Source organism: Coturnix japonica, chromosome 13 (assembly GCF_001577835.2).
Source record: "Coturnix japonica isolate 7356 chromosome 13, Coturnix japonica 2.1, whole genome shotgun sequence".
Lineage (NCBI taxonomy): Eukaryota > Metazoa > Chordata > Aves > Galliformes > Phasianidae > Coturnix > Coturnix japonica.
The window spans coordinates 2,195,857-2,220,063 of NC_029528.1; the positions used below are offsets into that span (position 1 = coordinate 2,195,857).

At 49.0% G+C, this 24,207-nt stretch overlaps 1 protein-coding gene across 8 annotated transcripts in view; it reads left to right on the top strand.

Annotated features, from left to right (window-relative positions):
• The first annotated feature begins 908 nt into the window (after positions 1-908).
• The window catches only part of TCF7 (transcription factor 7), a 53,730-nt gene continuing 30,431 nt past the window's right edge, over positions 909-24,207 (top strand). For 2 of the 8 annotated variants that reach the window (XM_015875895.2, XM_015875892.2), the window contains exons 1-3: positions 1,486-1,680; positions 1,790-1,856; positions 2,101-2,210. In XM_015875895.2, coding sequence (XP_015731381.1) covers positions 1,486-1,680; positions 1,790-1,856; positions 2,101-2,210 — 372 coding nt within the window. Of the gene's footprint in view, positions 1,681-1,789; positions 1,857-2,100; positions 2,211-24,207 lie in introns of all 8 variants that reach the window. The other 6 variants (XM_015875891.2, XM_015875894.2, XM_015875889.2 and 3 more) reach the window with 6 other exon arrangements.

Consider the following 24,207-nt stretch of genomic DNA (forward strand, 5'->3'; position numbering starts at 1 on the left):
GCAGAAGTGCACAGACGTGCACACAGGTGTGTGTGCAAATGAACTCACATGGCTTCACTGTGCCCCTAGCCATGCCAGATGGTGCCATGCAATGCTGTGCTGTGCCGTGTCATGCCCATGCTACCCTGCAGTGCTGTGCTGTACCATGCAATGCCATGCCATGCTGTACCATACCATGCAATGCCATGCCATGCTGTACCATACCATGCAATGCAACATCAGGCTGTACCATGCAATGCCATGCTGTGTTGTACCATGCCATACAATGCAATGCCATGCTGTGTTGTACCATACCATGCCATACAATGCAATGCCATGCTGTGTTGTACCATGCCATACAATGCAATGCCATGCTCTACCATGTGATGCAATGCCATGCTTTGCCATGCAGTGTTATGCAGTGCTGTACTGCAATGCCATGCAATGCTGCACTGTGCAATGCCATGCAATGCCATGCAATGCTGTGCCATACCATGCAACACAATGCTGTACCATTCCAAGTAACACAATGCTGTGCTGTACCATGCAATGCCACACCGTGCTGTAACATGTCATGGAATGCCACAGTGTGCCATACCATGCAATGCAATGCCGTGCTGTACCATGCAATGCAATGCCGTGCTGTACCATGCAATGCAATGCCGTGCCGTACCATGCAATGCCACATCATGTTGTACAATGCAATGCCACACCATGCTGTAACATGCCACGCCATGCAATGCTGTGCCGTGATATGCCATATGACACCACGCTGTACCATGTCACGCAATGCAGTGCCGCAGCAGCTCCCCGCATTCCCCCCCATCTGCCCCTTTAAGGCGAACTCCCCGCTCCGGCCGCGCTCTCGGGGTGCTCGCTCCGCCGTGTGCGTGTGCGCGCCCGCCCCCGGCCCCTCCCCGGCGCTGCCAATCACCCGGCGGCCGCTTTGATGTCGGCAGCCCTTGGCCGCCCCGCCGCCGCTCTCGCACACAGGCACCGGGCGCTCCGTGCCTCTGGCTGCCGCCGGCGCCCGCTGCTCCCACAGAAACTTTGCGGGGCTCGGGCCGGGGGGCGGCACCGGGTGGGGGGGGGGCACAGAGAGCGGCATCCCGAGACAACTGCCCGGCTGCAGCACGCAGAGCCCCCCGCCAGCTGCCGGGGAGGGAGGAAGGGAGGAAAAGATTGAAGAAAGGACGTTTTTTATATTAGTATTTTGTTTTTTTGTTTTTTGTTTTTCTTTTTTTAGGGAGAGTCGGAAGGGAATTTAGGAGGAGGGGGGATTTCTTAGAGAAAAAAAAAAAAAGAAAAAAAAAAAGTTAGTTAGAATTTATAGAGGGGGGAAAAAAAGTTTAGAAAGGCAAATTTGGAGGGAGCGAAGTGTTATTTTTTTCCGAAGGCAAAATAATTGAGGGGGAGCAGGAGGATCGGCCGGCAGCAGGAGGGCTGCGGGGAGAACAATACTGAACAATACTGCGGGGAGTTGTGCGCGGCGCGGCACGGAGCGACATGCCGCAACTGGGCAGCGGCGGAGGGGACGACCTGGGGGCCACGGACGAGCTGATCGCCTTCAAAGACGAGGGCGAGCAGGAGGAGAAGATCCCCGAGAACGCCTTTACCGAGCGCGATCTGGCCGACCTCAAGTCCTCGCTGGTCAACGAGTCCGAGGGCAGCGGCAGCCCCGCAGCCGCCGCGGATCCCGAGGTGAGCCCGGCCGCCCCGCGCAGCCCCCGGACCGCGAGCCTTCTCCAGCTCCCAATTCTCACCCCGTCACCCCCCGCTCTGCCCTCCTCTCTCCTCTCCTCCCCTCCAGGCCGTCCGCCGCGTGCAGGATCCGCAGAGGGTGTATCAGGAGAAGCTCCCGGACCACATGGAAGATGGTTAGTGGCGCCGAGCTTCGGGGCTGTCCTCCTCTCCCTCCCTGTCCCCGACTCCCCGCCCCGGCACCGACCCCCTCCTGCCCCGGAGCCGGGGCTCCCCCTGGACCCTCACACCGTTACGATACGCCCCTCTGGGATCACAGAGCCAAAAGGTTCCCAAATACAACATTGCTTCTTCCGTCCCCCCGGCAGCAGAGCAGCCACCTGTCGTAAGGCAGATCGTAATGGGGAACTCTGATTTTAGCAGGTATGAAGCACCAGGACCCAGGGATGTATAAAGGATCCGCATATTCTGGCTACCCCTTCCTCATGCTCTCAGACCCCTACCTGCCAAACGGATCTATGTCACCTCTGGTGAGTGCATCCTCTCCTTACTGAGACCTTTGGTGGCCTCTCACTGCCCAGCTGTGTTGCAGGTACCATGTAGGCACCTACGTGTGCCTTTTTTTCTGACAAATGGTGTCTAAGAGGCCCAGTGCTGTTCCGTGTGAAGGGGGAGTGATGCTCGGCAGCAAGAGCTGCTTCTCCCCGAATCACTGGGGGAGCTTCTTCACAGCCCCCATTCTCTAGGTTGCCTTTATGCTGCCGACAGCCAGATCCTAAGTTCCAATATGGAAATGCCCCTTCCATTATCTGGGTCTGGAGTTGGTGTTGGTGTCCAGAGCTGTGTGTCGTGGCTCAGCTTCAGTTTGGTGTGTCTGCTGATGAGATGGCCAGCCTGGGGCCTGCTGCTGGTTGGGGCTGTGCTGTGGGTGATGACCCGGGATGAGGATCTTAATGCTGTGAAATGGCGATGGAGGTTTTGTGCAGCTGGACGGCTCTTCCAGTCTTCCCATAAAGTTTTTTCCCTCTCGTGTCAAATCACTTTTAGCATCTCTGTATCATTTAATGCTTACAGTGAGTTTTGCTATATGAATATCTGAACTAACCACTTCTGTACAAGAGCTGTCTTTGCCCATTGCCATTCACATCAGAACCTGAGAATTTCCCAGCAATGCAGCACATGGAGGCTGTGCTCGTGTCATTTCGGGGGTGCCAGCATTGCCGCGTTCGTTCCAGGTGTTATTCCATCTTTACAGTAGGCTGTTGTGAACAGAACATCATTCGGTGTCTTTTAATCTTTAAGCTATGAAGGAATAAGGCTTAAAAGAATGTAGAATGCCCTCCTCAATGTAAGCACTTGGTTTGCTGAGAGGGGTAGGGGTTTCAAACTGGTGTTATGAGAAATGGATGGATCGTGGCATAGGAAACAATGCTGGAGTTGAAGTGTGGTAAAATACGGCTCGTGGCAATCAGTGCCGTGTCCTCCCACCCCAACCTGCTGGTCAGGCAGGAGGAGATGGGTCCTTCCAGCAGCTGTACCCCTGCATTGCTGTGCTGACACAGGAGGGGCAGCTCCTGCTGAGGTCAGGGGCAGTTTGGGGGATCTCTACATCTCAGAGTCGCCTTCAGCTTGCAGCAAGACACGGCCTGGCTGCTCTCAGAACAAGCAGCTCTTCTGTTGTTTCCCACCTTGTGTCTCTTCTGGGAACCAGGTTTCCCCTTCACCCCTCTGAAACACTGAGCTGCTCTGCTGAGGAACTGGAATTGATGAGATGAAATTTGCGTCACTGAAATGCATTTAGTTTGTTCTCTGGTGTAGAATCAGTTCAAGTTTGAAGTTGCATTAATCGATTCATTGTAGCGGGATGTTTCTTTTAATCTTAAACCCTTACTAGACGGGCAACAAAGTGCAATAGCCTATTTATTAGCAATTAAGCTGAAAAGTAGATTGTGGTTTGTGAGTTGCTTTTCCCCTTGAGAGTGTAGAAAACAAACCCGGGAGGTTATTGTTGGAGCAACAGATGGATGTGAATAGGCTGCACAGAACTCATGGAGGAGAAAACTGAGCAGCAGAAAGGGAATGAATCCCTGAGAGGCACCGGAATCACCTACAGCCTTAGTGAGCCTTGGTTGGGTCTGCTGGGATCCTTGCTTAAAATCCAGTTCAGTGTTTTGTGCTAAAAATGTGTTACCAGAGATTATCGGGAGAAATCTTCCCCTTTCTCAGGGCTGGTCATTCCTTTGGATTTTGGTGTTGGCACAGTAATTCTTCCCGTATATATTTCCGAGCTGTTTTTTCTTGTGTTTATGTTGATGGTGTGCATCTTATCATCGCTGTACGGTGTATTGCTCTCATATGTATTGCTGCTGTGTGCATTGTGAGCTGTGATCCGGCGGCCGCTTCAGTAATTGAGGAGGTCAGATCTGCGACCAGAGATCTCAGATATTAACCCTCCACAGAAGTGTGTTTAATTAATGCTTGAGTGTGAGTTGGAGGGAAGGTTGTGTGAGTGGATGGGATTATTGATTGCAGTCATGCGTGCATTTGATGGTTGGTATTTTTGGTTTATGGGGCTTCCTGGAAACAGTTGTTTGCAGTTAGGATTAATTTCGGAGTCCTCAAAAACAAAACATGAAGAACGAGCACCCAGGTGTGTGCTTTTGCACGGTACCGAGGTTTTGCACTTAGCTACTTGACAAACACCATGTAGAAGGGCCCTGCCCAGCAAAGCCCCGTTATTGCTGCAGTGTTGGTGGTGCTGTGAGTGATGCTGGAGCCGGCCCAGAGCTGCCGGCATTGCTGTAGTGCTGCTGGCTTTTCTGCAGTTGTAGTTGCTTGGTAGCATCAGTTTGGTTTTGTTTTGCTCAAGGTGGCCCTGCCCTGGTGATGCTCACCCAGGCATCCTGCCGGGCTCCCTCCATCTCCACAACCCAAACTGTAACTTCTATCAAAACAAACCCACTGGTGTTATTTACACGTGCTGCTGTCGTTCCTGAGCGATGCGCTGAACGTGTCTGGGTACCTGACATCAGCAGCAGCACGGAGCCAGCTGATGTGCTGGGGCCCCCACCTAGCGCAGGATGTGGCCAGAGCCAGCCTGCAGCAGCATCCAGCTCGGCAGGCAGCGGGCTGCCAACATAGGCTGCTTTTTAGGGCAGCTCAGCCAGATGGGCACCATTCTGAGCATGCACAGGTATCCATCCATGGCTGCAGAGATGGCAAAGAGAGAAGGGAGGGAGGTGGGGACAGAGCAGCAAGAGCTTGCGTTCCCAGTGTTCTGGGAGCATAGATAGCCATTGGCTGCTCTGGGTCAGGAGCATCTCGGCACAGGCTGTGCACACATCTGAAATCTCGACGTTTTTCAAGGCACCAGGAGAACCATTTCTCGCTCGGCTCTCAGCTGTCACATGTGTGTGGCACGAGTCTGCTTTCGCTCTCCTGACACATGAAAAAGTTCAGCCTTTCCCAGAGCAGAATACATGGGATTTTCAGGCTAGAAATCTGCAAGAAACTTCCAAAGAATATGAACGCATTGAGGAACTGCTTTTCTAAATGAAATACAAAATCATAAAGCTATATCCTTTTTTAAATAGTACAAATGACTTTAAATCAAATTAAGGTACATCCTTAGTAAGAACACCAGCCTTTTAGGTGGTTACAAACATTAGAGGTCAGACATGGTCAAACATGTTAACTCTTTGATCAGATTAAAATATTTTTCTTGCTACAGTTGTATAATTGAGTTGAGACCCGAGGGGGTTTTCTGAGCATTGTTACATCTTGTACCATGTGGTAGTTAAATGTTAGAAGGAGCACTTGTAAGTTCCTTCTGTGCAGGGGTTTGTGAAGCAGAGGCTGCACAGCTCCATCCCATGCCCAGCGGTTGGGTTGTGCTCTGTGCACTGCCTTGGTTGTGGGGGGGTCTGTCCTCCCACCTTCACTGCATCCCTTTTGTGTTCAGGCACCATTGAGGTGTGGGCTGGCGGGATGTAAATGTTCTGTGTAGGAAGCTGAGGCGCTGGGCTACGTCCTATTCTTGTTGGAGAAACACAGGGCCAAGAGCCTCTATTTCTTTGGAAAATCATTTTCTTTGCTGTTAAGCTCTAACTTGACTCTCGTAGGAGCAAAAGGGTGGCGGTACCTTCTAAATCTCTGCACACTCACAGCCCCCACGTGAAACAGCAGGCCTAGGAAGTAACACAGATGTTCCTGAGGTCTGCCCAGCTCCTCTAGTTTGGTTCCCATTCAGTGGGTTTGAAATGTCCCCTTGGGCAGAGCAAGATCAAAGCGCAGCTACTGCTGGCCCGGGGCCACAGGTCCCAAATGTGTATCATGAGGTCAAAAAGCACAGAGCTGAAAGTCTCCCTCGGTGGTTAGAAGGAGTGGATTGGTCCCAGGGGCAAAGCTTTAATGCTGCCCTATGCTGGACGGGAGCTGAAGGAGCATGAGCTGAACTCTGGGACTGGCTGCTGCTGCAGCCCCTTCGCCAGGTCTGCTCCGTCCTTTGGAGGGAGGCTGTTGTCCTCTTAGCATTTCACGTAACAAGTCTGCAGCTCAGCTGCTTCCTTATAGAGATCTTTCCATCCCGGCTTGCACTGTCAGAGTAGTGGTTTAATGTTCTTTTTTCCTACATGATGTTCTAATTCTGTTGGAACCAGGGGCAAAGGTCCCCGACTGGGGTTTGTCCCTGTGAGGGGCTGATACATCCCTCTCCAGGTGTGGTGCCCAGTTGGCAGAGGCTGGCAGCTGCAGCTCTGTGCAGTACCAGCAGTGCCTGCTGCACTACAAGAGCAACACCAACGCCAGGCAGCTCCCTGGTAGCAGGGCTTGTGCTATGGGACCTCCCCATGGCAGTGCCCCATCCCCATGAATGGTTATATTCCTGGCAGGAAGCGTTAGGAGTGCAGCAGCTGATGATGGATGGGTCTTTTAGCAGACAGACGCATGAATAAATAAAAAAGCAAATCCACTTTTTCCAGCTCTTCTACCCAGCTTCAGACTGGATAATGGTGAAAATAATATTTGATGTTAAAGCGTGCTGTTGGATAGGTGGATGTACCGAGGTGCAGGGCTTCCGAGGTCATTTATTGCATGTCTGATTCAGTGTTGGTTCCCCCCAAGGAAAATTCTTGCGTTAATTTCTGAGTTCATATCACACCCTCAATTTTGAAGCAGAACTTCCCTTTGAAATAAATTAGAGAGCTCTGCTTAAGAAGCAGCGACATGATACAGCGCAGCGTGTGTGTGGTCTAATATAACCTTATTTTTAAAGTTGTTTGGAACGAAAAAGAGAGAGAGAAAAAATGTCACAGGGAAACAAAAGCGAGTTTTATGTAAATCCTTGCTTGTGAATAACTGTGCATGTGATTTAGACGGCCCAACACTATCTGCTCTCCCCCTGGCATTCCTTCACAGGAGCTGAGCTGGCTGCTGGTGGGGAGTTGCTCCAGCACTATGTACTCTGAGGGCACTGTTCCTGCGAGCTCCCAGCTGTTGCAGTTCACAAGATGTTCTTAGCTCAACTGGTTGAGAATGAGGAGAGAACAGCAAAAGGCAGCGTAAAGCCGAGCTCCCAAAGCTCATCCATGTTAATGATTAATGGTTTTGAAACTTTAACTGGGAAGAACAAAGTGGTTTGGGGGTTAGTGGCACACGGCGTGTCCGAGATGAAAGCAGAGCCTTTCAGCCTGCTATCCCGAGCTGTAATGGGGAGAACGGGGAGGGAAGTGGCAGCTCTGGGAGGCAGAGGATGTGTCACAGCATCTCACAGGCAGCTTTCTGCGATAAGTCTGCAGGCACCGCTCCGTTCCTGTGTTTGGGTGGAAACTCTGACAAATCCGTGCGTTTGGGTTTGCCTGCATTTGCTGTTCCAAGGTTCCCATCTGAGTAACCACACGGGCACTTCTGTGGCTGGGTGAGATGTAGCGAGGTCTGTAGGGATGATTCGGGCTGCTCTCACAGATCATCTGTGAAGGGTCAGATCCCAATCTCAGCTCATATCTCTTGTATCCGCGATGTGATCTGCAGGCTCAGCAGTTTACATGGTAGAGGTGGTGTGAGTTGCACACCTAAGATTGCAGCCTGCTCCGGACGGTGTTTGTGTGCGTGCCATGGCAGTCAGCAGCAGATCACAGTCGAACAGTGAGAAACATCAACAGTTCTGAGGGAACATCTTTGCTTTGACATTAATTTCACACCCGTACCGCCTTGTCTGCCCTTCGGCTGTGAGTGATACAGAGAGAGCGAATTTAGTGTTCATTTCGGATGGTTTGGCCTTTGACCCTCCTCGCTAATTCACCACAGGGAAGGTAAAGAGGGAGGACCTGGCTCAGCATGGCCCCTGTTGTGGGGAGGCTGTGCTGCACAGGGCAGGCCTGGGGAGCAGCAGTCCAGCACGTGCTGCTGTTCAGCTGCTAAAATCCCCACTCCATGTGTGTGTTGGGAATTCCTGATGCAAACCCTCAAGGACCATCTCCTGTCTGAGGAGGGATCACCTCGCTGCCCAGCATAGATCTCTCCCATCCCAGCCCTCCCATGCTTTGCATAATCCTGTAATGCACATCATGCATCTCCTTCCAGTTGCTGCTGCTTTTCCTCATTTTCCCATGCCTTTCCCACTCCAGCTCAGTGCTGCCTGTGCCGGCAGATAGCTAGCATCAGCATCTCTCCCAGCCTGATGCATCTGTGCTCTTACCTCATTCACCCACAGTGGGTGGAGGGCACAGAAATAGGAGAGCAGGCTCACGCCGCTTCCTGGACTCTCTGCAGAGCCGCTGCAGCAGGGAAAGCTCCTCAGCCTGACAAAATCCCATAGTGCTGCCAAGCTGGAAGCTGTCAGTACCCCCACATGGGCTCTTTTATGTGCTGTTCTTCCAAAGATCTCTTTAAAAATACACACTACATGATACTTGCTCATTAATCTCTGTGTCTGGAGGCAGGAGCAAAGGTTTGGTAGGACTAGGTGACTCAGAGGGTTGGTTACAGGAGACAGAGCTGCTTGTTTCCCAGTTCCCAGTTTTAATCCTGCTGATTCGGGGACAGCCTCACACCCATCCTGGCTGTCCTGCAACCTGGGTAAGGCTCTGGCCGGCCCCAGGGCAGCTCATGGTGTGGATGAGGAGACAGCCTTGGCCCAGCCTGGCCACACTGAGCCCTCTGTTCATGTAAGCCGTGGGCCTCGTCCTTGCCTTGGGGTTGCCACTTCAGCACATGCTTCTGGCTCAAACCCACCTGCTTGGCTTCTCAGAGGAAGTGATTGCAACACCACATGCCTCTTTGTCTTGATTACAGCAGGATCTTTTTCTTGGTCACCTTCAAATGATCTTGGAAAACAGCTCTCTCCTGCATGATGACATAACGCTGCTCCGTCCCCTGGCTCTTTTTGCTAATATTTGCTCTTGAATGATTATAAATCAAGACCCTCCCCAAAGTTGTGAAGGCCCATTCTGCCTCCGCCAAGTAACGTCAAGGCTGAGATAAGGAAAGTGAGGAAAACCATCTGACAGAGCAGTACCTGCCTGGAGCATCCCATGGCTCTGGGCAAAATGCACTGCCATGGTTCCTGCTCCATCCTGTCCCCTGTGCTGCGAACCACAGCTCAGCTGCAGCTAGAGAAATCTGCTGCATTGTATTTCGTGGGGTCCCAGATTAGTATTTAGTTAAACAAAACAATAAGCGCCATAATGCTATGGGAAGTTTTCAAAACCAAAGTAAAGCTGGATGCTGGAATGTAGGGCACTTTTTCCCTGTGGTTGTCAGAGCTTTACATTCGATTAAATGATAGCAAAAAAAAAAGAAGTCTCAACAGTGTCTCCTTTGTTCCACTGAGAGTTTGGAGCTGTAACATACAAAGTACATGTCTGTCTTAAAGAGCTACATAGTAATCTGGACTGACCTAGAAAGACTTTTCTTTTTAAAGTAATTCCACTTCTGTGCTATATGTTGAATTTGTTTTCTGCTGTCGTTTGCTCTGAGGAGCGATATCCTGGGCTTTAAACCGGGGTTCTCCTCTGCTGGGACTGACATGAGGGGAAAACGCCAAGGCCTGGGGTCATCAGGTGGGCCTGGGATGATGATGAGCCTGTCTCAGCACAGGGGGGAGTTATAAACACGCTTATGGAATAGTTGTTCAGGTGACAGTCTTCCCAGTAAAGAGCTTAGAAAGGATCAGGAATGTGGGATGGGTGAAGAGATGACTCAATAGGGAAAAATAGACCTTCTTTGCTAATAGACCCTTGTAAATCTTCCATGTGAAAGGTGCAGGTCCGAGCATGGCCAGGCTGGTGGTCTGCTTCCCTGGTACACATTGCTGTGCTGTGGGAGCTGGGACAAAGCAAGGAGTATTCTTCATCTGAAAGTTATGCTTTGTGTGACTTTGCCCTTCAAGAAGAAAAGCCCGTTCTAGCGTGGGAGGCGGCACGCAGCCCCTGACACCAGCATAACCCAGGCTGAGGGCTGCCCTTTGAGCTCTGACTTCCTGCTGTATCTCACACAGCGTGGCAGTGCAAGCTTTGAAATCCGACCGTGTGGGGTGATGGGGGCTGTGGGCATCCAGGTGACTCTCGTGGGAGCACTTTGTGCCACGCTCGTGTTTCCATCTGGTGTCAGACGGCCCATGCAGTCATGTAGGAGAAATGAAAATACACATATTCACCTTAAATCCAAAACAGGAGCAGTCGTACAAAATAAGAAACGAAAAGAGAAAAATGACCCTGAACCTTTCTGTTTAACTTTCTCTGATACAAAGCAATTTCTCCAGGACTGTGCACCATATGAAACACATTATAAATGCTCTTGTAAAATCCACATCGTTACACCACATGAAAGGCTGGCTCCTAAAAATAGCCGCTTGGAGAGGATGCAGGCTAGTAGCAATTTCGGTGATCGTGAAATAGTTGTGTTGACATCTCAATGCACGCACACCCACAGAAAGCTTTGACTTTTGAATATTCTTAGCAACATTTGTGCTTTGTGGAATTTTCCCCGTGCTGGTCCCATGAATAGCTCCTTACCCAGCAGTGTTCCTTTTTGATCGTATCCATAAGTTTCTAAACCTCACTATATTGAGAAAATTGCTCGATGATTTTTCCTTTGGCATGAAGGTCTTTCCTTGCTGTCAGTTTGGCAGCGGTTGATGCTGTCAGTTGGATTTTCCCAATCTTGTCAGTGGGATATTTTCTTTTTCCTCCAATAGACACACGTATCCTGATGTTCGGTAGGCTGTCAAAGCGTAAACCTGGAGCATCAGATGATAACACGAGGCACAGCACATCTGCCCGGCCTTTGCATCTGCTGTAGTATTCAAAAGAAAATAAATGAGATCTGCAGTAATTATGCAGTAATATATCCACAACAAAAATTTCTTCCTCATCCCAGCAATCAGAATTTGGCTTTGGTTTTGAAGAATGGAAAGGTACAGCCTGCTGCCTTTGGTGTGTTTGCAGCAAAGCCCTGGCTGGTGCACACTGCCATAGCTCTGGGATAGACAACAGAGCTTTGCCAGCTGATATCACTCAAAATCTTTTTGAAGAGCTCTTCAGATTTTATTTTATTGCTGCCGTGTTTTGGTTTTGGCCTGTTATTTGTTTGAAATCATTACTATAGGGGTAGCTTTCCGAAAACTGGTGGAGTCTTCAGTGCTGATCTCTGTTTGCATTCTTCTTTTGTAAGCAGGGATGGGGATGCCGGAGCCACGCGTCTGCAGACATCCAAGTGTTTGAAGGTTGGGGTTTGGGTCTGTCCAAGGTTTGAAGTGCGGAGCTCCTCTAAGGCTGACTGGAAACAGTTTGCTTCAGAATCAGTTTGCTTTTGCAATTGGAGTAAACTCTTTGGTGATCTTGAGTGAAATAACAGGGTGTTAAAGAAAATTACGTTGCTCCAAAAATAGCTGGCATGAAAATCATTAAGGCTGAAGCCTCGTATAAATCAGATGTAGCTGTGATTCTAATGGGGCAGAATAAAAACTCTTCAAGAAATGCAGCTCAAAGTGCTTCATTGTGAGGGCTGCAGTCCTACTACGGTTTGGTTTAATGTAGAGTGCAACTCTTGTTCCCTGTCTGGCCCTGGAGTCCTTTTCCAATGGCAGCCTTCCCTTGAGGTTTTTAATCCATCTGTTGAATTCTTGCAGGCTGTTAGTTGTAACTTGAAAGGTTCAAATGCTGTACAAAATGTGTTTGCTGTTGCTTAGCTCCCTGAAACAGATGGATGTGGGAACACCTCTATGAGACAATGATTTTAGTTCTTCCAGACATCACGGAATAAATGCATTCGATTCTAAATACAATCAGCATCTTTCCAACTAAATACTAAAAAATGTTGACCCACACATTGGCATAAATGCTCGGAATAATGCAACAGATACATTTGGAAAGAGCCCCCAGAAGTTTTGAACACTTCTACCTTAAAGTTAACGTCATGCCTGGGTCCTAAGTGTGTTTTCTGTAACTGATTGGATGGCTGAAACCAGGGTTACATCTGACAGGTTTCCTGGCATTCTGATGGAGTCCGGGCTTTTCCTGCTGGGAGCAGAATGCAGTTAAAACAATAGATGTGCACTGCTAGGATGGAGCTCTGAGGTTCTTAGCAGCGTTGTACAGAAACATTGTGAAGATTTTATTTCTTCACTCCAATGTGCAGCAAGTTACCTGCTATCATCAGTGCCAGACGTTTGGTGATTGGCATTAACAGAAAATGGTATATGACTACATACAGATACTTAAGCTCTGCAAAAATAATGCTTTTTCAGACTGTAATCTGTTACTGCTACTGATACGGTATGTGGATCTGGTTGGAAATGCATGCCGAGGGATGAGGCAAGCTGCAGTGCTGGAAGAGTGAGGCTGTGAGAGATGAGCACTCACTTCCAAAAGTGTATTTCTTTGTAAATGTGTGTCTCTCCCACTGCTGCTGCCGTGGGTGGGAGCTGCTCCTCTGCCTGTGCCCCGCAATTTGTTTGATACGGAGCCCAGCGATCCTGTTACCAGAGAGCACCAGGTGCCACGTCAATAGCCGACTAAACAGACATTAGTAACGCCAGTTGTTTGTGTGTTAACACAGGATGTGCTCAAAATCAGGTAAGAAGCGAGGCATGCTACCAAGTTTTACAGCGGAGGAACAGGATAGTCTTGTACCTGCGTGTAGGGATGCAATGGAGGAAGCAGAGTTTTATCCCAGCTTCTGCTCTGGGTCCCCCAGCAGCTCGACTGTCTGGGACACAGTTTCCCTCAGGAGTGTTTTGAAGCGTTCTCATTTCATGTGCAAGTGAGCTGTGCAGAGCACTGCAGGCAGAGCCACATCCATACAGGATAATTGTCCCCAAATCCTGCGCAGGCAGCTGCAATGGGAGGTGTATGAAAAGTGATCAGAGAAAGACTGGCTAGAAGAAAGTGAGCCGTGCTGCTTGTGAGCCCATTAGCTTTCAGGTATTAAACACACTGTGATTTCGTGATCTATTAGCAAGCCGCAGGTGGCCCTGGAAGCACAGCTCCTTCAAGGCGATCGGCGAATTCTCACGCTTTCAAAACACATCATTTTTTCAGCCTAAATGGTATTTTCATGGATGACGTTTGTTGGGTGGGAGCAGGGGTTGGGCCGTCCAGTGTGTTGTCCCAAACACACACACTGCACAGATCCCTGCTGTGAAACCCAGGACAAAATGTCATTCCTATTTACCTGCTCGTAACGCACTGATGAGTACAGCCTCCAGGATTGCACCACATACTTTTTGGACACATGTACCAAAGCCCTGGATGCATAATTCACATTCCTTGTCATGAGGAATGAGTCTATTTATCTTGGAACCCTTTTGACTTCAACCGTAATCTCTAGGAAATCATTTGTTAGCAGTTGTTAGCTGCCAGTTTGTCAGTGAATGGCTGGAGGCGAAGTCAGAAGCGAATGAAATCTTTTGCAGGCAGATGCCACATGTGGCACGGGGAGGTTTGTAACCAAAAGCATTAGAGGAGGCCGGCGGATGATTTCAGCCCAGCTTGTAGGAACAGGGGATGGAGAACATAGGCACGACTGTGCAGCCAGCTGCTGGGTGCACGGTGAGCAGGAGAGCTTGCAGCTCCTATGCTGGGCTGCTCCTTCCCGAGGCCAAAGGCTGCCAGGTGCTGTGCTGTGGGGTGATGGGGGGCGGGCAGCCGAGCTCCTGCCCGTCTCTCCAATGTTATTGCTTCTAAATAAAAGTCTAGCAGCGAGTTTCAGTCAGGTAATGAGGGTTATCTGATTTCTCTTTAATCCGAGGAGCATCACGGGGTGTTGCAGATGGAATGATAACCTCAAATTGCTGTTTATCTTGAGCTCGGTGCTGCGTGGAGGGAAGTGGCACAAATGGGTGAAAATTCACAGGAAAAGGAGCTGAGAATGCTCTCCTCAGCCTGCGCCAGATCCCTCCTTCTTGCAGGAGGAGTGAGCGAGAAATAACTGCCCCGAGTAGAAACTCTCCCATGAAGCCGCAAAATCCAGCTGAAATAAATACCACTTCCCTGCAGCATTATCTCCCACTCTGTGCTGTCTGCCCACAGAGGATGGTAGGGTGTATGAACTGGCAGGGGATTAATGGCTGCGTGGTTCATAAAAAACGTTGCTGCCAGAAGGACGTGGGACCCAGACAGAAGCAAAGAGGGGCTGGTTCTCTCTGCAGATGCCCCCAAGTGCTATTTGTCTGAGAGCAGATTTTCCCACAGATCTCTGGCCTTCATATTATTTGAAGAACCCCCTCTGCAGCTGCAATCCTTCCCTCCCCCGAGGGAAAAACAGGGTGGTAACTTTGTGAACTGAATGGTGTGGAGGTTTAGGAGTGCTGCCATGGGAGGGGAAGATTTGGCTCATTAGCGTGGAACATTATGTTGCCAGGAACAGAGTTTTGGGGCAGAACTAATAACATGGAAGCAGATGCAGTCAGCTTTTATTAAACTGGTTTGTAGATGACTTTAAATAGGCAGCAGTTGTACATGGGTCTCTCCTTGGGCAAGGAGGAGCAGCAGACCCCAGCAGCAGCTTCTGGAATCTAGATTCTGGTTCACAGGTGCAGAGCAGCCAACCCAATCTTTGCACATCAGGAAAGAAATTATCTCAAATGTACTTAAAAACAGCATCAACAACAGAAGTTTGTGGTTCTGTTGCATTTTTAAAGTTCTTAAAGTCCACGTATCTCACTTGGAACGAGGAAAAGCTGTAGAGCCATCAAGATTATGGTCTGAAGGAACCAACGATATCTCTTCTTCTCTTTTATCATCGTTTATTGTCTCTGTCACAGACTACTGAATTTCACCTGCCCACCCCAATGGCTGGATTTACCATCAGCTGTTTGGCAGTGCGTTGCAGGTAGGGATGGATAAATCCATCTCCAAGCCCAGTTTTGGAGAGCTTCTCCCTTGAATCACCCTTTCTGTAGCACTAATTACATCCAGAACACTTATCTGCATCGGAGATGATCAGTTGCCATTTCCTGACACATGGCATTCCATGACCACCAGTAATGATGGGCTAAGCTCACTCTGTAATTGCTTTACACAAGTACACAGGCTGCAGCCATAATCAGCCAAACACAAATTGCCCTTCTCCACTGGCTCCCAGTGCCGAGCCATTGATACCTCCAGGATGTCTCCACAAAGATGGTCCATCCCTCTGCCATCTATGAATATTGCTCTGCATCCTTGCGATGTACTTCTGTTCTGCAGTCTGGACTTCCATGAGCCTATCAGTCAGGAGCAGCCAGCCCCTTCAATGCAGCGAGCCTGCAAATCTCTTCTGATGTGTCCACTGAGTTCCTGATATCCCCTCAGATCATTCGCTGCCACCTCCTTCCACACTGGCTCGAGCCATCATTTCATAGAGCAGAGAGCACCTCCAGAAATTGTGGAGTCAACCGTAGAATCATTAAGGTTGGAAAAGACCGCTGAGGTCAGCTATTCCAACCATCAGATCCTTTCTTTGTGCATGTGAAAGCATCCATCCGTTTGCTCCTTGCATCCTCGTCATCCCAGTCTGGCTGAAATAGGCTCGAAGAATCCCATTTGAATGCTGCACTCCATCCTACCTTTGTTGTGCAATGCTTTTTTCTCAGGCAGTTTCTAATCTACAGATTTTCTGGGATCTGTGCATAGCATGAAGGGAAGTCTCCTCATCACCTCAGGTTCTGTCTTTCAGTATCAAGTGTTTAAGACATAATTCTAGGCGTCCGGGGCTTGCTTTCTCTTTGTGTCTCCTTTGCTGTTGCTTTCATTTACTAACATGTTGAACTTCAAAGTCTATTCTTTCTCCTTCCTAATTTTTATGGAAAAAAATGGTCTGAACCCCATTTGCATTTCCTCCCTCAGGATACTGGCAATCCTTAATCCTATATATTAAAGAATCTCAGTTTTCCCAGCAGCCTTTTATTCCGGGACTACTCTGCCACACTTCTCTCCTTGAAATTCTCTCCTGTGGTTCCAAATTGCTCGTCATGGTGCCCCTGACCACTGTCACGTTCTGTTCTTAGCTAATTGCATGGATGTTTGATCACTTTTGCGTCCTTTTCCTCCCCTTCCCAGCCTGTCCTTTTGCAGCTGGTTGGTGTGGGTTCTGCTCTTGCAGCATCACATGCACACTTGCACTCAGTTGCAGTGTCTGTTGCAGGGCTGGGGGCACTGAGACCCGCTGCTCACCAAGGACTGATGAGGATCGCTATTTCTAGAGCCAAGAAACAGCAGGATGACATCGGGGTGGTGAATAACCAGGTGTAAATGTATTACACGTGGTGCTCACTTCACACTTACAGGCTCCATTCTCTAGTTGCAGACCAGGCGAAGGCTCTTGGCAGTACCAGGAGCCAAATGGCAGCGGGGGCTCCAGGCTTCCCCATCTCTTGTCCTTCTTGCTGCTTCCATGAGCATGCACCAGGACAGCTCTGATGGCAGTGGGAGCTGTGGGAAGCAAAGCTCAGTGCCGGCCGGGCCGGCCGGATCCAGGGGCTGAGATCACGCAAAGCCAGGCTTCTCTCCTATAAGTCATTCTCAGCTATGTGCGCGGGTAATTAGCATGTGCATAAACACTTTGTAATCTTGTGATCATGGCTTGCAGATTAGCTCTTTTGCCAGCTTTGCGATTTCTTTGCCAGTTTTAGTTTTAATTGCAAATCCATTACTGCCAGCTCCCTTGCATATTGTAGCAATAGGCAAATTAAAACACTTGGACACAGTTGGGCGGGTTTCAGTTAAGAAATTAATTGTTACTGCCAACCAGGGCTTTTTAATGTGAGGGTGGCATTCGAGCTTGTTTTTGAGGGCATAATCTCCAAGACTTTCTTTTTTCCCTTTTCCTCCCCCCCACCCAGACTGCGTGGCCCTGTCGAGCAGCTCTGCAGATGGCACGAAGCAAATGCTCGCCTCTTTGATCTCCTAGTCAAGAAAGTTGGAAGTCGTTCTGAATTTATGAGAATCCTGTCTGAAATAAATCTGTCTGCGCGCAGGGCCACGCCGAGCTGCAGGCAGGGCTCACCTGCACCGCGCAGGATGCGTCCCGCAGGAGCGGGCTGATGGCGTAACGATAAAGAGAAAACATTATGTGTGTTGTTGAACATGAAGAAGTCTAGACAATCTACAATTTACCAGTCAGGGTAATTGGCTAAAGGCTTAATCCGCCCTGATAATCCAGTAATGGCACTGCTGGCAGGACACTGATGGAAATGTCGCTCCGCAGCGCTGGCTGCTGCTGCCTCCTGCGATCGCAGCCGTTCCTGGTTCCCGTTGGGCTGATGGGGTGTTTGCAGTTTTTCAAACTTTTCCTTTTTGGCTTTCTCCAGAACTTCTCCTGCTCCCTTGGTGCCGTTTTGTGCCGTTTGTTGTTGAGCAAGCACCCCTTGCTCCCAGCTCTTGCTCCTGACGGACAGCTCTTCACATGGCTCTTTCCAGCCTGCACCCTAAGTGCAAACAGCCCCTGGGTTGGGGTGTGCTGTGTGTCACCTCCAGACCTGGGGCACTCACTGGGGTTCAGCAACAACTGAAGGGAAGGATGGATGGGCGAAACCCCCTCCTGGATGGTTGTCCAGCCATTGGAGCTCCCACCCCCATGTGTTGCCTTCATGGCCTGTTGCTGTATTAGAGCATAGCTCAGTTCTGAAGGCAGACTATAAGAATGTCACCTATCCTATTGCTGTTATATTTTTCCCTTTCACCCATTCCCTCCATTTGCCTTAAAAAACTGTGATGTACTCAGCTCCTTCTGTATCCTTCCCAGAGATGTAGGTGTGCAGTGCAGTATCTGCACAGCACTAAGCCTACACGAACACTGCCAGGTGCTGGGCTGGGAGAATGCCCATCATTTATAAAGCAATCATACTTGCTCACTGGACAGCCACTTGCTTGCACCTGATTGCTGCCCTTTCTCTGTGCTCCATGCCCATGCGGTGCCCTGAGTGCTGGCTGTAAACCCCACTGCCTTCAGTGCCTTTGCAGATGTGTAATGGGTTGGAACTCAGCAAACAGCTCCTGCGATGGCAGTGGAGGGGCAGCTCAGGGCTGGCACTGCTGCTTGGGGCGGGCTCCAGCTGCCAGCAGGGGCTTTAAAAACCATAGATAATAACATATAGGAACTCCCTTTGGTCACTGTCTGCCTGAAATCAAACCGACACCATTTTTAGAGCAGCTTTTTTTTATTTATTTTTTTAACATTGTTTCTTCTGTTTTTTTCTTTTTTCTTTTTTTTTTTTTTTTTTCTGCTCAGAAAACAATGGAAGAAGTACAGTTCCGCTGCAAACAAAACCTGAACATGCTCTTAGCTCACATGCAGAATATCAAAGGGTGCTTATTCAGTACACATTACCACCCTTCCGCTTTACAGCAAACACCTCTTCACAGCTAAGAGGCTTTGGGCAGGCTGTGCATTCTGCAGGACGTCCCCCTGCAGTTCCCCGCAGCTCGGGCTGACAAATCCCACTTTAATTGTTGGTGATCTCTATCAGAACAGACACCGGGGTTGAGTTCAGGGGGAACAAACACGAACCTACAGTAAGATCAAAGCGGCGGCGAGGTGCGCATGTGCTAATAATAATAGCTTATGAAAGCTCATATTTTCCTTCAACAACATCCTGTCATTTGTGTATTGGCTTTGAAAAGGGGTAATATATATATATATATATATATAAAAATTCAGTGTAATTTACTTCAGCAAAAAAAATAATGAGATGAAGCTGATAGTCGCTGTGCGGTTTGCTGCGAGGGTTGCGCGTGAACCGCGTCCCCGTGTGCATGTGTGAGCCGGGTGTGCAGGGCTGAGCGCCCAGTGCTGCCGTTATCTGATGCCTGCATGCAGACTGTGACAGGGTGATGCTGAATGGAGGGTGAGGTAAACAGTCGCCAGGCTGGTAACCGCATCCACACCTGGTGCACCTCGATGAATGTCTGTAAACAGTTTGCATGGAGGGAGGTTACCACGAGGCCGGGGATGTCTAACGGCTGCTGTGAGCGGGGTGGGCTCGGGAGGGTGGGGAGGGTTTGGGGGGGATTCAGAGCGGCATCTCGCTGGGGTGGAGGAGCCAGCAGGGCTGCGGCCAGGAGATGTGGGGAAGCAGGGATGCAGGGGCGCACACGGTGTGGTCAGTGTGACTGGGGCATTTTGGGGCTGCTCAGCCACACGCTGGGTCCGGCAGCTGTGATTTCCCCTTGGCAGGACATGACCTACTTGGGGAGCGCTGCTCAGCCCACAGAGCCAGGCATGGCGCTGACCGTTTCCTCTGCCCTCTTCACATGTTCTCTATTACCTTTAAGCCTGGGGCAGGGGGTTGAAGCCCCCAGCATCCGAGCAGAGTAACCGTGATGCTGAAAACCTGCAGAGGAGGGCTGTGCCCAAGGAATGCTGTGTGCTGGGTAGGGCACAGTGACTGTTTTGAGCTGCACGCTGTGGTTGTTGACATTCAGCTGTGCCTGTAGTTCTGTGTGCAAGCAGGAAAGGGTTTGGGGTTTTTGTGATGCAGAGGAGGGCTGACTGTAAAAGGTGACAGTGGCTGAAGATGGGCTGGGTGAGGAAGGAGAGGGCTGTTAAGAAAGAACACCAGGGGGAAGAGGACAAACAGGAGTGGATGCGTGGTCCCAAACTTTCTGGTCTCTCTGCAGAGGTGCTGCCCATTCACTGGGCACGGTGTGACTGCAGCCACACACCAACGCTGACATGAGCAGCTGCAGTGCCAGGGAGATGCTTTGCAAGGCTGTGCAACTGAGCTCGAGTCTATCCAAACTCTGCAGCGCTGAGTAGCAGCAAACAGGGACTCGTTAAGAAAGTGGAGCAAATAATGACGATCCGTCTGTTTAATGCAGCTGAAAGGCATACTTCAAAGATAGTGTTATCCTAAAAAAGCCCGAGTATGGAGGGGAGAATACTTGATCGCTACTTCCAAGTTTTGAGGGTAGTTGTAAGTAGGTCAGCAAACGGTAATATTTAAATTAACTCCTCTTCCTGGCAACTAGATGGGAATGTAGGTCTGGAAATGTGGAGATGTAGATTTCTTCCCAGCACTGCCACTCTGACAAGTCACTTCATCTCCTTGTGCCTAAGGGAAGAATACACCTTTGGGCTCTGCCCAGTAATCATCATCCAAATGCTTCCCCACCTATCTAAAGGGGTTTAGAATATGTGATTGAAAAGTGCAAAGTATTATTAACGTTGAATTAATGTCTGCCATTACAATATGTAATGGAGTATTTCTGCACACACCCCATTTCCTCCTGCTTGAATGTTTTGTCAGACGAGTCCAAGTGTTTACCAGCTTTATAGACGCCCTAAAAGGGAGCATGAGCTGTGGCTGTGGTAGTGAGTGGGGCTGTGGGGCTGGAATGGACAACTGGGAGCCAGCATAGGGAGCCAGCATAGGGGAGCGTTTTGGGAGCCAGCAGTAGAGCAGGGTCGGGTCGGGGGTGGGGGGCTGCCCCATGGCCAGCTTCCTTTTCTCATGCAAAGCCCACTGTGATGTGCTCACTGCACTGTGCTGAAGGTGCATGAGGGCTGGGCAGACTATGAGTTCTCCATCCTTCTCCCACTGCCGCATCCCCACACACACCCCCAACAGCAACTGGCACCTTTACCTCCCCAAGTGCATTGGCCTCTTCATGCACACTGCAGCTCTCCTGGCACTCTGCTGCCTTTAAGGACCCAAGCCCAGAGCTCTCCAGGCAGCACATCTCCATCCCAGCCCTTTGCTCTCCTACTCAGACCAAGCTCTCCCCAGCCCTCACCCTCTGCAGCTTGGCCCAGCAGAGCCGGTCAGTCCCGCACTGTGCTGCCTTCTCATTGCTGCATGCTGCCTTCTGAACTACCTGGGCACACCATGTAGGTTACTGTCTAGACTGCCTCGCTCTAACAAAGTGTATTCACTAACATCATGCACTATTAGAGCTCACTCAAAGTAACAAACAAAGTACATTTCTTTCTTTGCTCCTTAATTGTTTGTTCATTAGCTTGCTTGCTGATTCATAAAATATGAAAACCTCCAATAGGGTATCTAGTCACTAGTGCAAATTAGCTAGTTTCTAATGTACATAAATAAATTATAAGCCCACATTTACAGTTTGTCTTTAATAGAAGCACTGCATAGAAGTGCTTTATCTTATCAGTAACAAATTGCGTCTGCTGCTATGCACATGAAATCACAAGTAAAGGCAAAAGCTGGGAGTGCTGAATCCTACACCCTCAAAGCATGTTAGTGGCACAAATGATTTCTTTTCTGCTGGGTAATCTGTTTTCTTTAGCTTTAAAACAGGAGTATAGTTTATAGTACATTCATAGGAGGGGTGGGATTTGAACATCAGGGCATGGTCTGTGTTCTGACAGCAGCTTTTGGTACAAGCTGTGGCTTACACCACACAATCTGCCTACAGAAGGCACTTTGGCACTGAGCGGCCGAAGTCCCATGGCAAGAGGCTGGTGTTCCACACAGAACAACCTACAGGTTAGATATTAAAAACTCAGATCTTGTCAGATTTGTTCGGCCAATAACGATTTCTGGTGGAGATCGACTGCTCAGATGTCTTTTGTTCCCCAGTTGATGGTTACAGCCTTTTCCACAGGCATCGTTCCCAAAGCCTTCACTGTGTGTAAGGCTCAGACCTGAGAGTGCTCACGTAGGGAAATGATTTCCCATGTGTGGATGGCTTTGTTGAGATCAGCCTGACAATCTGTGCATAACATTATTTGGATGCATTTGTAAGTGTTGGGCTTATGCATACAAGATCAAGGACTTAGTAAATGTTTTTTGTCTTGATACATAAAAGCTTTGTTGGTTGGATATTGAGGTCTCTGCTGCCTAAGCCCTGTTCGGTTTCAATGGCAACTACTGATATGCCTGTCTTGAGCACACCTAGGTATGTAAAAATATAGGACAAACTGAAGGATATTCCCACAGGTCAGCTCGCTGTGGGCTGCAACATTTAACATGGTATCTGGACTCAAAACATGTATTTAGTACAGGATGAAGTGTACACTTCTTTATCAGCCCCTTTCAGTGCAATTGATTCAACAGAGATTAGGATAATGCGGGGTGCGTATCTTCGGTTATTTTACCTCATTGCTATACCATGACTTTAACTGACTTTACCTCAAAGCCAGCCAAACTTCCTTTTCTCTGCTAAATTTGCTCACGAAGGCTGCTCCTGCTGCCATGGCCAGCACCTCCTCCTCATATAGATGCAGCAAAACCTGAACCATGAGGGATAACTGCCGTGGTGCATCTGAGCTGGCACCAGGCATGGCCCACGGGGGGCATTTCACCAGCAGGCAGGGAAGCAAAGCTAAATCCACATCCTGAAGCCATTTTAGGACCTCCACGGTATCCAAGGGGGTAATTTTACTTGGATGTTTTGAATTTGAAAATCTGAGTGCATGATTCATGTGGTCTGGGAGCTGGCAGTGCTCGAGTCGTGCTCTCCAGCTTCCCCAGGAGCCTGCAATCTGCTCGGGCTCTAAATGCAGACCAATTATGCCACCGAGATGGGGGAAAGCTACTTTAGAAAGTCGGAGGCTTTGGCCTCCCAGCGTGACTCTGCCCACGTTTCCAATAGTTGGGTTTTCTCTTGTTTGACCAGTCGCTGGTTTCTGTCTTTTTTTGGAATTCTGCTTCAATGAAGATAGAGTTACCTCTAATCTATTAACCCACAAGTCCAAAATCTTTTGTCAAAGAAAGCAAACCCCAGAATTGGTAACATCTCATGTCCTACCATCAGAGCTGACCAACCAGTACATGGTGCTGCTCAGGGCTGGGCAAAGGCTCCAAAGGGCGTCATTCAGAAATTCACTTTCATCTAATTCTGCTTGGATTTCTTTGTTTAATTGTTCAAATCATCTACTGTGCTCGAGTCCTTAGATTTTTTGGTTTCCCTGTGGGTAATGCCATCCATCTCTTTGCATGTGACCAAATGAGGTGAAAGAAAATGAATTATGCTTATTTCTGTGCTTTAGGTGCTTGTTTAAGTGTACTGTCCTATGCAAAACAAGGAGTATGGTTCTTTAATGTTTTCTTTAGATCCCAACTCTAATCCAGGTTCCCCAGCTCCACCTGAGCTATGCATGAACATGATTTTCCTCTCTGTACAGATCTTCTGCATTGGTAAATGTAGAGGTTATTACAGAAGGTATGGGAAGCTCTAGATGAACAGTGTTAGTCTAGGTTGCAGAATAGTTCCTTTTCCCACCCATTCAGTTCTCTCTCTCCCCCTCAGTACAACCATTGCTGTGGTGCTGAGACTTTCTGTTGGTGGTTTTTGTGACCCTTGGCAATTGATTTCAGGGGCCATTGCACAGCTCCTCGATGAACACAACTTCTGTTCGCAGCAGGTCCTGTCTGCTCCAGGACCACAACTGGGAGGCAACATATTTTACTGCAGATACCAAAAGTTTTAAAGTCCTCAAGCAAGCTTGCATTTAAAAGGAAGAGTTGCCAAATTCAATGTACGTAATTGACATATAATTTGAAATAATAGCTTCGCAGGAGTGACTGTGTAGATCTGACCTATATATTCCTTAGAATTGTGAGTGTGTGGAGGAAGGAGAGAGCTTGACCCAGCTTGACATTCACATCTCAGAGGAAGGTTGCATGACTAACCATTAAAAAAAAAGCAGCCATTTAATTTCAATCTTAGAATTGCATCATGAAATCTCAAGCTGAGAACCAGGGAACCCAGTATGGGCTTTTTTGTGTATGTGCCATTTACTTATGCTCATCTGCCTGAATGAAGAAAAAGAAGTAGATTACTTTATTTTGGAAAGCAGCAGTAAATGCTCTCCTGAAGCCTAAGAGGGCTTCACTTACACCTTCAGTTCACGTTGTTGCCAGGTGGTGGTGATCCTGCTCATTCAAAATACTTCTACAGAAAATTATCCCAGTCCCACAAACCACTCCATATTATCCCACTGATATTCCGCAGGCAGGGAGACTTCTAAGGTTTTAGAGACTGGAACGAAGGCAAGTGCCTTTCTTGTCCTCCGGTCTTCCTAAAAGTCTGGTGATGCAGGATTTCCCCAGCCTTCAGTGGGAGATACAGGTGAGGGGGCAGTTTG